Consider the following 14,151-nt stretch of genomic DNA (forward strand, 5'->3'; position numbering starts at 1 on the left):
CCAAAAGAACAAAGCTGGAGGCATCACTCTACCTGACTTCAAACTATACTACAAGGCTACAGTAACCAAACCAGCATGGTACTGGTACCAAAACAGAGATATAGACCAATTGAACAGAACAGAGGCCTCAGGAATAACACAACACATCTACAACCATCTGATCTTTGACAAACCTGACAGAAGAAATGGGGAAAGGATTCTCTACTTAATAAATGTTGCTGGGAAAACTGGCTAACCATATGTAGAAAGCTGAAACTGAATCCTTTCCTTACACCTTATACAAAAATTAATTCAAGATGGATTAAAGACCTAAATGTTAGACCTAAAACCATAAAAACCCTAGAAGAAAACCTAGGCAATACCATTCAGGACATAGGCATGGGCAAGGACTTCATGACTAAAACACCAAAAGCAATGGCAACAAAAGCCAAAATAGATAAATGGGATCTAACTAAACTAAAGAGCTTCTGCACAGCAAAAGAAATGACCATCAGAGTGAACAGGCAACCTACAGAATGGGAGAAAATCTTTGCAGTCTACCCATCTGACAAAGGACTAATATCCAGAATCTAGAAAGAACTTAAACAAATTTACAAGAAAAAAACCAAACAACCCCATCAAAAAGTGGGCAAAGGATATGAACAGACACTTCTCAAAAGAAGACATTTATGCAACCAATAGACACATGAAAAAATGCTCATCATCACTGGTCATCTGAGAAATGCAAATCAAACCCACAATGAGATACCATCTCACACCAGTTAGAATGGCAATCATTGAAAAGTCAGGAAACAACAGATGCTGGAGAGGATGTGGAGAAATAGGAACACTTTTACACTGTTGGTGGGATTGTAAACTAGTTCAACCATGTGGAAGACAGTGTGGTGATTCCTCAAGGATCTAGAACTAGAAATACCATTTGATCCAGCCATCCCATTACTGGGCATATACCCAAAGGATTATAAATCATGCTACTAAAAAGACACATGCACATGTATGTTTATTGTGGCACTATTCACAATAGCAAAGACTTGGAACCAACTCAAATGTCCATCAATGATAGACTGGATTAAGAAAATGTGGCACATATACACCATGGAATACTATGCAGCCATAAAAAAAGGATGAGTTCATGTCCTTTGCAGGGACTTGGATGCAGCTGGAAACCATCATTCTGAGCAAACTATCACAAGGACAGAAAACCAAACATTGCATGTTCTCACTCATAGGTGGGAATTGAACAATGAGAACAGTTGGATACAGGAAGGGGAACATCCCACCCCGGGGCCTGTTGTGGGAGGGATAGCATTAGGAGAAATACCTAATGTAAATGACAAGTTAATGGGTGCAGCAAACCAGCATGGCACATGTACACATATGTAACAAATCTCCATATTGTGCACATGTACCCTAGAACTTAAAGTATAATAATTTTTAAAAAGTCTCAGCAAGGTTTGAAGGAATGTTATCTCTTGCAGCTGCAAGCAATGCATATTATTTTTGCATGCAAGCAATGCAGTTTTGTTTTGTTTTGTTTTTTGCATCATAAACATATCCTTGCAACAGTTATTTCTAACAAAAAAAAAATCTTGAAAGATTTTTCCTTCAAGTCTTTCACCCAGACTTCAAAGATGATTGTATGTCCTATTGTTACAGGACAGGGCTCAAGACCCAGACCCCCAAGAGAGGATTCTTGGATCTCGCACAAGAAAGAATTCAGGGTGAGTCCACAGTGCAAAGTAAAAGCACGTTTATTAAGAAAGTAAAGAGGCAAAAGGACAGCTACTCCATAGACAGAGTAGAATGTTCCTGAAAGTCAGAAGAGGAACGTGTCCACCCTAGGTACAATTGCTTATATATATGGGGAGATGTGTTCTGCTACAAGGGTTTGTAATAACAGATTTCTTTTCTCTTTCTTTTTCTTTTTTTCTTTTTTCTTTTTTTCTTTCTTTTTTTTTTTTTTTTTTTTTTTGATGAAGTCTCGCTTTATTGCCTAGGCGGTAGTGAAGTGGCACAATCTTGGCTCACTGCAACCACTGCCCACCAAGTTCAAGTGATTCTCCTGCCTCAGCCTCCCAAGCAGCTCGGGTTACAGGTGCCCACTACCACGCACAGCTAATTTTTGTATTTTTAGTAAAGACAGGGTTTCGCCATGTTGGGCAGGTTGGTCTTGAACTCCTGACCTCAGGTGATCCACCAAAGTCGACTCCCAAAGTGCTGGGATTACAGGCTTGAGCCACCGGGCCCAGCCCTGTTTTCTTAATTACTATATTTTGCAAGAATCAATATCATTATCTTTTTTTTTTTTTTTTTTTTTTGAGATGGAGTCTCACTCTGTTGCCCAGGCTGGAGTGCAGTGGCTCAATCATGGCTCACTGCAACCTCCACCTCCCGGGTTCAAGCAATTCTCCTGCCTCAGCCTCCTGAGTAGCTCGGACTACAGGTGCGTGCCACCATGCTCAGCTAATTTTGTTTTTTGTATTTTTAGTAGAGATGGGGTTTCACCATTTTGCCCAGGCTGCCCTCAAACTCCTGACCTCGTGATCCACCTACCTCGGCCTTCGAAAGTGCTGGGAGTATAGGCATGAGCCACCACACGCGGCCAATATTATTATCTTTAAAGCAAAATTAGGAATGTCTTTGTTCTCCAGATATTGGGATATCTGTACATTCCCAAGTCTGGGTCTGTTTAGTAAACATTATGAATTTGTTCCTGTAACTGTAAACATCTATAGGTTAGGAAGGCCTAACTTTCTGAGAATGGAGCCTAGCAATCTCAGCCTCATTTTCCTAGCGCTCATGCCAAATAGAGTCGCTCTGGTTCAAACGTCTCTGTCACTATGTGAAAATAAACCTTGGTCCTTATAACTGTAGTTCTAACTGGTAATCTTACTTACTAATGTCTTAATAATAGGTTGCCTTGGTAATAATATTGTAATTAATATTTGTGTCTCCTGGAAAATATAAATTATTATGCGTTTCCTTGCTTAAGGTGGAAGCTCTAAAATTCATTACATTCTTTACACACGCCCACAATTAATCCAAACCCCTGTCAGCATTAATCATTTAATCCTCACAACAACTCTAGTCGTATTTTTCGGCATCCTTCCTATATCTACTATTCAGATAACTAGGATTCATTAAACTTGAATTTTTTTAGGGTAGTGATTTTGTATCATTATTTTCTTCATTTTGTATTTAGGGAATATAAAATCCTTCCTCCTGGTCTTCTAAGACTGGGGCTTAGGTCTGAGATGTCATTCGTAGTCATGATACCTGTGGACTTTTGGACTTTTCTGATTTTTGTTTTTCTAATTCTTAATAAAATTAAGCCTTGGTATTCTCCTCGTCCAGTTAAATTAATTGTAACATAAAAGAATGGAGGTCTCTTGGGCCTCTCAATCAGCCTGGTCGCACAAGGTTATTAGAGTAGTGCTACCATTTAATTTACTCTTCAACCCAGGCCATCGTAGACAATGAAAAGATGTGCCACTATTAAGCTTGGACAATCGACACTGATCGCATGCAAACCAGGACACGTAGTCACTTATAAGAGACTGTTGGAAAATCCCTTTAAGGCCTGGGGACTCTGATATCATGATGACAGGAAATCTTTCTTTTTCAGGAGAAACAAGTGAAAAGAACTGACTGCCGCTATTGTCTATTATTCTCAGCTTCGCACCATAAGAAACTGTGTGTACCTTCCCGGAAGGCAGAATACATTAAGTAACAAAGGAAGAGAACAGGCAAGGCTTGTCAAAGTCCCTGTGAGGAGTTCCTCTTGGTATCTAGAAATCGTACTCGCTTTCTTGCTCTTTTTCCTACGAGTCAGTGTGTCACTCTGTCGCCCAGGCTAGAGTGCAGTGGCGTGATCATGGCTCACCATAGCCTCCAACTCCCGGGCTCAAGCAGTCCTCCTGCCTCAGCCTCCTGAGCAGCTGGGACCACAGGTGCATGCTACCACACCCAGCTAATTAAAAATATATACGCACACACATATAGTGGAGATGAGGTCTTGCTGTGTTTCCCAAGCTGGTTTTGAGTTCCTGGCCTCGAGTGATCCTTCTGCCTCAGCCTTCCAAAGTGCTGGTATTACAAGCATGAGCCACTGTCCCCACCCCACTTGCTTTCTAATAATTCTGCATTAGTCTGTTCTCATACTGCCATAAAGAAATGACTCAAACTGGGTACTTTATAAAGAAAAGAGGTTATATTGGTTCATGGTTCTTTAGGCTGTACAGGAAGCACACTGGCTTCTGCTCCTGGGGAAGCCTCAGGAAACTTTCAATATGGCAGAAGGTAGAGGGGGAGTGAGGCATCTCACATGGCAGGAGCAAGAGCAAAAGAGAGTAAGGGGGGAGGTACTGCACACTTTTAAATAATCAGATCTCAAGAGAACTCACTCACTATCACGACGACAGTACCAAGGGGGATGCTGTCAAACCTTTCATGAGAAACAGCCTCCATGATTCAATCACCTCCCTCTAGGCTCCACTCCCAATGTTGGGAATTACAATTGAACATGACATTTGGATGAGGACACAGATCGAAACCATATCAACTTCTATGAAAGAAGAGAATGATTTGAATGAAACGAGAAAGTAGATTTCCAGCATTGAATGGTCCCAAAGGGAGTAAAATAATTGTGACAGGGTATGATCATTGGCCTGCAATTTCTGCCTGAAGAAGAGTAGGAAAAAGGAGGTCTGGACATCACATGCCTTGCTTTATGAAGCAGCTCCGCCAAGTACAATGTGACCAGTGGCTGTGGATGGTTGACAACTCCCCCTACTCTTCTACTGTCTACTCCTGGGACAAAGTGAGCCATGCCAGCTCAGATACTACACTGACCACAGGGAACCTCACCTTTTCCATGGAATGGAAGTTGTGTAGGGAATATCCAAATGTTGCTTAGCATTGCCTTAGATAAGAACCAAAGGGACAGTGAAGCCCTCTGACAGCTATCTGCCCTATAACTTTCATCTTACTGTGCCTAAAATATGCTCAGAACCCAGAAAGAGGCATAATCCCTCATTTTGGCAGGCTCTAAATCTAAAATAATGATTCTCAAACATGGTGTAACTTGTGCCTGATTTGCTTTATCCTGGGTCACTGCTCCTTTTCTGTCAGACACTGGGATTCCAGTGAGACAAATGGAAATGGAGCCCTAGACCCTCTGACCTTCTATCTTTTATCTATACACATACACCTGTGTGTGTGTGTGTCTGTGTGTCTGTGTGTCTGTGTGTGTGTGTCTGTGTGTGTGTGTAAAACCGAGTGGGTTTTTTTTCTTGGAATGAAAGAATGGGCCAATATTACAAAAAATAAAAACTTGAAACAGAATGTGTATTATCCTTGGTTGTGTTTTCTTGGCCCTGCAGCAGGATGAAGCTCTCCATTGGCATCATTTTCTGCTCCCTGGTACTGGGTGTCAGCAGCCAACGATGGTTAACATTCCTCAAGGAAGCTGGCCAAGGTAAGGTCCACAGGATAGGGAGCAGGAGGCTGCTTCTGGCTGCCCCCAGAATTCAGCTGAGCAGAGGCCACATCCCCACTGGGCAAAGGTGCTAGTGATGCCACAGATGGATAGAGAAGGGGCATGGTTTTTCATAAGCGTGATTTCTCATGCTTTTATGGCCAGCTTTGACACTCTTCTATGAGGATCCCCCAGCCTGGGGCCGCATAAGGTGTGAGCTGCCTCTTTTCAGCAGGAGCGTGAGAGAGATGCGGAGTTCAGGGGTGCACGTTCTCATAATATCGGTGGGGCTCTACTGCGCCCTAGTGGGGAATCTGGGACAGCTCCTGTCTATGTCTCCTGGGAAGCCAGGAAGCAGGTAGATCAAACCTGCTTTGATCGTGTGAGGCGATCGTGTGAATCGTGTGAGGCGAGTCCACGGGGAAGCAGAATGGAGCCAACAGTCCCCATAAAAACAACCAAGCTTAGCTGAGATTTTAATACGTACTAGGCACTGTTTTAATTGTACTAATGAATTGGTTTCCATCATTTAGTCCTATGATCCAAGTAAACCCTTAACAGAGAAGCTCACACACACACACACGCTCACACCCACACACACACACACACACACACGCAACCCAAGATACCAAGTGAAGTTCCAAAGCAGAGCAGAATTTAACCCAGGCAGTCTTGCTCTGCAGACCTTGCTCTTAATCATGGTGCTCTGCTGCTTTCAAAACAAGAGTTCTGCATTTGTAAACACATAGCTCATCCTCTATCTAAGAAATGGCAAATAGGATGTGATGCCTTTGGAAGATAAGTCTAGCTCCACTTATCCCAGTAAAAGATACAGTGAATTACCTTGATGGTGGTTCTGTTGGGGCTTATACGTGGCCAGAAAACTGCTAGCAAGAGAAAGATAACCCAAGGCTGGGCACAGTGGCTCACACCTGTAATCCCAGCACTTTGGGAGGCCGAGGTGGGCAGATCACCTGAGGTCAAGAGTTCGAGACCAGGCTGGCAAACATGGCGAAACCCTGTCTCTACTAAAAATACAAAAATTAGCCGGGTGTGGTGGCATGCGTCTATAATCCCAGCTACTCGGGAGGCTGAGGGAGAAGAATTGTTTGAACTCGGGAGGTGGAGGTTGCAGTGAGCCGAGATCACACCACTGCACTCCAGCCTAGGAGACAGAGCAAGACTCCATCGAGAGAGAGAGAGAGAGAGAGAGAGAGAGAGAGAGAGAGAGAAATATACCCCACTAGCCATAATAAAGTGGCAAAATTTTGTTTTCAGAATGCAGTATTTTAAATTTCAGGTATTATTATTTTTCTGAGCCTCTGAAAAATGGTTTTAAGGATTTGCTTTTAATCCTATTTACATGTTCACACACTCACTTACAAATATCTTTCATTCCTTAGGTTAATATTTTTCAAAGGGTTGTTCTGGGACCACTTGCCTGAGACTCACCTGGCGTCTGAGATGCTTTGTGAAATGAAATGAAGATTCCTGGATCCATACCCTACCCCCCCACCCCTAGCAGCCATAGTCTCTTGGGATAGAGCCTAGAAATCTTGCCTTTACCAAGCACCTCAGTAGATTTTTATACACAGTAAGGGCTGAGAACCACTACCTCTTGTTTTGCTGCCCAAAGTGATAAAATGTGCCAGGAATTTTTGAAGTACTTATTAAGCCAACCAGAACATCAAGGAGCCATTTAAGTTAGTAACTCAGAAGAATGAGTCGAGTAAAATGTTATAAACTCTGAATAAAAGCAATCAATTTGACACTAGGAATAATAAATGCATAAAATGAAGATGAATTATCTCATAGAGAAATTATATAAGTCATGATTGTAACTCTACATTTGAGTTCCCCCTTTTCCATAATCAGTTAATTTTTTAAAAACTATTCGTCACTTAATTCTAGCTTGATCAGATCCCTTTGGTCCATAACTCCCTGCTCCTGATCTTAGTTTAGCCCTTCTTTATTCTTATGCCACCTTTCCTAAGGACCAGAGAAGTGAAATGATAATATATTGACCACCTACAATGTTTTAGGCATCATACATGCATTTTCTCTGTTCTTCTGCATAATCACTCTGAGGCAGGCAATACTCCTCCATTTCACTGGGGAGGACACTGAGGTTCTGAACTAGTGGGTCAGTTGTCCTTTTTCTGAATTTGATTACCCAGTTGTATAAAGCTTTCTTAAATAACTCACCGTTATCACTTGTTGACTGAATTTTGACAGATGTCAGTTTCTAAACATAGCCTGGACATTCAGATGTACTCAGGACCAAGTAGTCCTCACTCTAACTACAGGCATGAATTTCTCCCATTGACTAGATTAGGAGTGCCGTATGTCTGCAGCCTCCCTCACAATCCCCTGTGTTCTCACACCTTGGTCTAAGGGTTCCCTGGGTCCTCCCAGGAAGAAGTTCATTGTACAATGAAACATCCCTTAAGGCCCATTTCATCTCTTCTTTAGGTGTATCACACATGGTTTTTAAAAAAGTAATAACAGAACTTTGAATGGAATCAAACAGAATTAAACTTACACCAAGTACAATTCTCATTACATTAACCCAGGGAAGTGAAAAGTAGAAGAATATTTATTTCAAGCCAGTATAATTTCGGAGGGCTTTGTTAAAGGCTGAAATCTTCGGGAAGAAATTAGTGAGAAGAAAACTGCTCATTCCTCTATTTTCCCAGACATAATTGTTTTGATCATTTTCTTTCCTTTCCAGGGTCTCCGGACATGTGGAAAGCCTACTCTGACATGAAAGAAGCCAATTACAAAAATTCAGACAAATACTTCCATGCTTGGGGGAACTACGATGCTGTACAAAGGGGGCCTGGGGGTGTCTGGGCTGCAGAAGTGATCAAGTAATGCACATTCCTGATGTTGCCGGGGATGGGTGAGCAGAGCTTGCCTGCCTTGGACAGTCAGGAGAGAGGCAAGCTCCTTGTAGATAAGTTAGAGGCTGCAGACCCTCCTCTTCTTGCTCTCTGTTTGCCTCTGTGCTTAGTGCAAGGGTCTGAGTGATGGTAGGAGTGAGTGATTCCTCACCCTCCCTCTCTGGGTGCTGTTCATCCAGCCTAGGGGAGCCCAGCCTGGCTGAGTGGGGCGGTGTCCAGGCAGGGTCAGTGTTTTCACCACCACTTCCTTGGCCTTTCTGGGCTTCTCCCAGAGTCTTCCCTTGGAACAGGGAGAATGGGAAGGTGGGCTGTTGCTCACTGGCCTGGTGATTAATCTCTTTGCTTGCCTGGACTGTAGCAATGCCAGAGAGAATGTCCAGAGACTGACAGGAGACCATAAGGAGGACTCGCTGGCTGGCCATGCTACCAACAAATGGGGCCACACTGGCAAAGACCCCAATCACTTCCGACCTGCTGGCCTGCCTGAGAAATACTGAGTTTCCTCTTCACTCTGCTCTCAGGAGACCTGGCTGTGAGCCCTGAGGGCAGGGACATTTGTTGACCTACAGTTACTGAATTCTATATCCCTAGTACTTGATACAGAACACATAAAAATGCTTAATAAATGCTTGTGAAATCCAGTTTGTTACTGGAATCTGGAAGCAGAATATGACAGTTCTCCTGGGATCATGGGCCTGTTTAGTACCATAGGGATGATCAATAAACATCACTGTTTCATGTTTTAAAACATAAGGCACTAATGCACAGTAGTGGGAATTGGGGAGAAAACTATATCTAAACATGGACCACATTGTATGGACCATAATATGGACCAACTATAAGACTATAATTATATGGTTCATAAAATAGAAAGATAGTAAGAGAATCCTATGAACAACTTCAGCAATGAAGTCTAAAACTAAATTAAAAATCAACAAATCATAGAAAAATACAATTTACAAATACTGACTAAAGAAGAAATGAAAATCTAGATTAGTCTGTAATTATTTTAAGAGATTGAATTTTCTTACAAAGTAAACAGCAGGCCCAGATGGTTTTGTAGACAAATAATATGCCTTCAAAAAGGCAAATAAGGACCGGACATGGTGACTCATGCCTGTAATCCTAACACTTTGGGAGGTTGAGGTGGGAGGATTGCTTGAAGCCAGGAGTTTGAGACCAGCCTGGGCAACATAGGAAGACCCCCATCTCTATAAAACAAAAAACAAACAAACAAACAAAAAACAGCCAGGTGTAGTTATGTGCACCTATCATCCCAGCTGCTTGGGAAGCTGAAGCCAGAGGATAGCTTGAGCCCAGGAACTCAAGGTTGCAGTGAGCTATGATCATACTACTGCATTCCAGCCCAGGTAACAGAGCAAGACCCTGTCTCTAAAAAGAAAGACAAGAAGAAAGGAAAAAATGAAGAAAGGAAGAAGAAAGTTAGAAAGAAGGAAAGAAAAAAATCAAATAAAAATGCATAAAAAAAGCAAAAGTACCTGGAGTTACAATGAATTGGCCCCAGCAGTGACCATCTCCAGGTTCACTACGTAGCCTGAGGCTATCCCTTTCATAATCCCAGAAAATTCTGGATTCTTGGAGAAGGGTGTTCTCAGACACTCCACATAGTTTATTTCCCAAGTTGGACCCTCTCTCCTGGGTCTTGCTGGCACAAGCATCTCTGGTTACAGTGGACTCTTCTAGGCCCCTCTATATCCAGGCCTCCTTTCTGTCCAGTCAGCTGTGTCCCTTCTTTTCTTCCCCCCAGGAATCTGGATTCCTCAGTGTTCTCTTTCCCTGCCACGGAGGCATAATCCCAGGAATCTTTCCCCACTTCATTTGCCAAACCCAGTGTCAACCAGTCCCTGTCCATGGTACTAAGAAATACCTTTCAAAGCTATTTCTCTTCTCTTTGCCTACTCCTTGGTTCGTGCCAGGGTAAAATGTCATTTTCTCAGTGAATCAGACCTGTCAGCTCCTAAATCCTTACCCTGGGGTAATAATGAATGCCTCTGTAGCACTTTGTTCATGCCTTCTTGAGAATCCAGGTTCATCCTTGTCAGAGTCAGTGGTTAATATGGCAGTCCTCCTGCTGGTTGATTTTCAAGCTCCTCTAAACTAGTCAATGGCAGTCAAAGAAAGTGTGCTCATGATAAAGGTGGTAGAATGACAATTACTATTCATGATGCAGTGACCAGGGGCCAGGCACTGGTCTAAGTGCTTTCTTGTGTTATCCACTGGATCCTCATACTTTAATTATCCTTATTTTAGAGCTCAGGAAACTTGAGGCACAGACAATTTAAATAACATACACAAGTTGCATTGCTAGTTTGATGCTAGAGTCAACATTCTTAACCATTTGCTGTAACTAGCAATTGCATTGGAGTTTAGAACTTATAAAACACACTTGCAAATGAGGTCATGTAATCACTCCTCCTATGAATGTATTCCATGAACTACCCTAGTTACTAATCTATGAATCTCATATCAAATCTGTATGTGTGGGGAGCAATAAGAAGCTGAGAAAAAACAAGCAAGATGGAGGAGGTTGCCTCACTACTCAAGGGAGCTGTGGAGAGGCGTCTCCAGGGATACAGGTGGTATATGTGAAGAATCCACAACACACACACACACACACACACAGAATCAGCTTTAAACACCTGCTGGGTCCAAAGAACATGAAACCATATTATGAAAACACCAGTCAAGTAAGCGTTTTCCTTTCCCTCTCCTCTCACTTCCAAGCCTTCCCTGCTAATTGGGGAGAGGTCAGAAAGAGCAGCTGTCTATCTGTGCGAGGAGAAAGTGGGGAGAGAAACAAAGTCATCACCCCCCTCCAGACTGAAGTACCTCTCTATAGTGGGCTGAACTAGGAAAGGGGAGAGAAATTTTCATTTTAAATGAATTGGAAGCTTCAAATCATGACTTGGAACTGGACTTTCTAGTTACCATTTTGAGATAAACTAAAGGCCATCAAACCCATGACTTTAAATTACTACCTGTGTAACACTGTTTTCTTGTTTTGTTTTGTTATTTGAGATAGAGTCTTGCTCTGTTGCCCAGGCTGGAGTGCAGTGGCATGATCACCACTCACTGCAGTCTCAACTTCTTGGGCCCAAGCTACCCTCCCACCTCAGCCTCCCGCGTAGCTGCGACTACAGGTGCTCCTCACCACACCCTGCTAATTAAAAACTATATATATTTGTAGAGACAGGGTCTTACTATGTTGCCCAGGTTGGTCTTCAACTCCTGGGCTCAAGTGATCCTCCCACCTCAGCCTCCCTAAATGCTGGGATTACAGGCATGAGAGACCGTACCTGGCCTGTATAGTACTTTCAATAACCTTTGAGTAACTAGGGAAGGTATGAATTGACTTGTGTTCAGGATCAAAGTGAGAGACATTGGGGACACAAAAAAAAAAAAAAAAAAAAAAAGAAAAAAGAAAAAAACTGATTTCTGGTTATAAAATGTAATTCTGTTTCATTAGCACACGGATGACATACGAGACTCTGTAATAACTAAGGATTATGATTAATCCAATTCTGTGCACCTGAGATCCAAAGAGAAAAGAAAAGGAAAAAAAAAACTCACGAAGCCTAGCTGTGAGTATTAGACGCAAATAAAAGTTGAGAAGACATTGGCAGGTTATCTCAGCAATGTCACCAACTTACAAATGAATTTTAGACTAGCTTCTTCTTCTTCTTCTTTTTTTTTTTTTTGAGACAGGATCTCACTCTGTCGCCCAGGCTGGAGTGCAGCGGTGCGATTTCAGCTCACTGCAACATCCACCTCCCAGGCTCAAGCCATCTTCCCAGCTGGGAATACAGGTGTGTGCAACCACACCTGGCAAATTTTTATTTTTTTTGTAGAGACCAGGTTTCTCCATGTTTTCCAGGCTGGTCTTGAACTCCTGACCTCAAGTGATCAGCCCACCTCAGCCTCCCAAAGTGCTAGGATTATAGGCGTGAGCCATTGCGCCCAGTCCTGGCCTCTTCTTTTTAAAACTCATTTTTATTTTTTAAGAATAAAACGAATAATATACCATGAGTATATGTCACATTTTAGCATAAATTATATAGCATAAACCAGCAAGTATTGAACTGCAGACTTACATCAATATGATGGTTGGTAAACATAACCTATATGTGTGTATATAACAAAAGAAATGAGCTGGATGTGGTGGCTCATGCCTGTAATCTTAACGCTTTGGGAGGCTGAGGTGGGAGGATCACTTGAGATCAGGAGCTGGAGAACAGCCTGAGCAACATAGGGTGACCCTCTGTCTCCAAAAAGGTAACTCTCTGCAAGCCTGGCTGCTGAAACTGCCTCTTGTAAACGGAGACCAGTTTTATCTAACAGCTGCTGAAACAACCTACTGTGCCTCTAAGACTAATTTTGCCTGCTGCCATCTCTCACCAATCCTAGCTTGCAAGCTCCCCCAAACCTTACTAAAACCAATAAAATTTCTTTCAAAACAATGTGCAACACTTCTCCTTTTTATAAAATCCCCAACCTTCTCTTTGTTCTCCCGATATATCAAAGACAACCACCTGTCTTATCTGTGTGTATGCCGTGAATTGCAATTCTTACTTCCTAAATAAAATGCTTTAAATTTAGAGATTCACCTCTATGTTTTATTTGACTTTGACATAAGTATCACAGTAATTCTAGGCAAACATTGGACACCTTCACTATGTTTTCTAATATAGTTATGACTGAGTATTTAAAATATTCAGGTGGACATTATTTTATTTTAAATAATTGCATGTCTCCATTCCTGTTTGGACATTATATTGATATTTTTGAAATTTCATCTGGAAGTAGGTTATATCATCTATAAATTTAATTCCATTAAATCAAAGTGGATAGTTGTAAATCAATTCCATCATAGGTAATTTGTTTAGTTTAATGTTTATGATTCTTATGGAGAAAATAAACAATGCAATCATTTAAAAAGTGTTTTTCATTTACCTTTGCATAGGTGCTTAAAATACATATTTCTGTTTCAAGATGACACTGAAAAATTATTCTAATATAACAGCAGCAAAAATGTAATTCTGCAATTATAAAAGTGCAAAACTGAAATTCATAATGAAGGTTTTCTCATGTTTACAATTATGGTTATTTAATCAATACTAATACTATGCAGGTCTGTTGTAAGAGTTCTAGATTTGGTTTACACACATGCACACAATACTGCCAGTTGTGGGAGGCTTTACAAGTTATATTTCATGCACTTTTTTGAAAGAGTTCTAAAAGAGTCAGCCAGTCCACAAGACAGACAGAAAAAAGTTAAATTAACTGGAGTAAATTGGACTCTTAACATTTAAAGCATGCAAGATTCAGGAGGAAACTGGGAGTACTTTGGGACTGGCCTGCTATCTTCTTTAGTATTAATTTCATCTTAACAGTTTAAGAATTTGAACATTTTAACACCATCAAGTTCATTTAGGTGACGTGTTTCTTGTGTGTTAACTTGACTCCCCTGAATGATGTAGTTAGTGAACTAGAGTCACTAATAATTTGATCACAAGGCAAATCAAGCCTACACGAAAGGAAGTGAAAACTCAAAATATCATAGTATCATCTGAACCTACTCAAATAATTTATTTTCAATATAAACATGTAACTTCAATAATGAGATGACTCATTAATGAGTCAAGCTCCTCCAACAAGACAACGACAACATCTCTTCTTCTAAGGTTTAGGTTTTGCATAGAAATCCGGATACATGGAACAGCCCATACCAACAGTCATTGCTCCTACAGCAAA

At 41.5% G+C, this 14,151-nt stretch overlaps 1 protein-coding gene across 2 annotated transcripts; it reads left to right on the plus strand.

Moving 5' to 3' along the window:
* Positions 1-5,335: 5,335 nt before the first annotated feature.
* LOC112606908 (serum amyloid A-3 protein-like) lies at positions 5,336-9,020 on the plus strand. 2 transcript variants are annotated; one of them, XR_003115704.1, is made up of 3 exons: positions 5,336-5,476; positions 8,208-8,417; positions 8,738-9,020. XR_003115704.1 is itself a non-coding variant. In XM_025357859.1 (3 exons), exons 1-3 carry the CDS (start codon positions 5,386-5,388, stop codon positions 8,874-8,876), a joined length of 369 nt encoding a protein of 122 aa, XP_025213644.1. The 2 variants fall into 2 exon arrangements, 1 of the variants encoding a protein (XP_025213644.1); XM_025357859.1 differs by having other exon boundaries at positions 5,386-5,476; positions 8,208-8,346; positions 8,738-8,876.
* The last annotated feature ends 5,131 nt before the right edge of the window (positions 9,021-14,151 follow it).

This window comes from Theropithecus gelada, chromosome 14 (genome assembly GCF_003255815.1).
Source record: "Theropithecus gelada isolate Dixy chromosome 14, Tgel_1.0, whole genome shotgun sequence".
Lineage (NCBI taxonomy): Eukaryota > Metazoa > Chordata > Mammalia > Primates > Cercopithecidae > Theropithecus > Theropithecus gelada.

Excerpts from the sequence above, each read along its gene's own strand:
- LOC112606908 (XM_025357859.1), top strand. The coding sequence starts at position 5,386 with ATGAAGCTCTCCATTGGCATCATTTTCTGCTCCCTGGTACTGGGTGTC. Across the intron at positions 5,477-8,207 it reads CCTCAAGGAAGCTGGCCAAG|GGTCTCCGGACATGTGGAAA; the intron begins GTAAGGTCCACA and ends TTTCCTTTCCAG. Across the intron at positions 8,347-8,737 it reads TGGGCTGCAGAAGTGATCAA|CAATGCCAGAGAGAATGTCC; the intron begins GTAATGCACATT and ends CCTGGACTGTAG.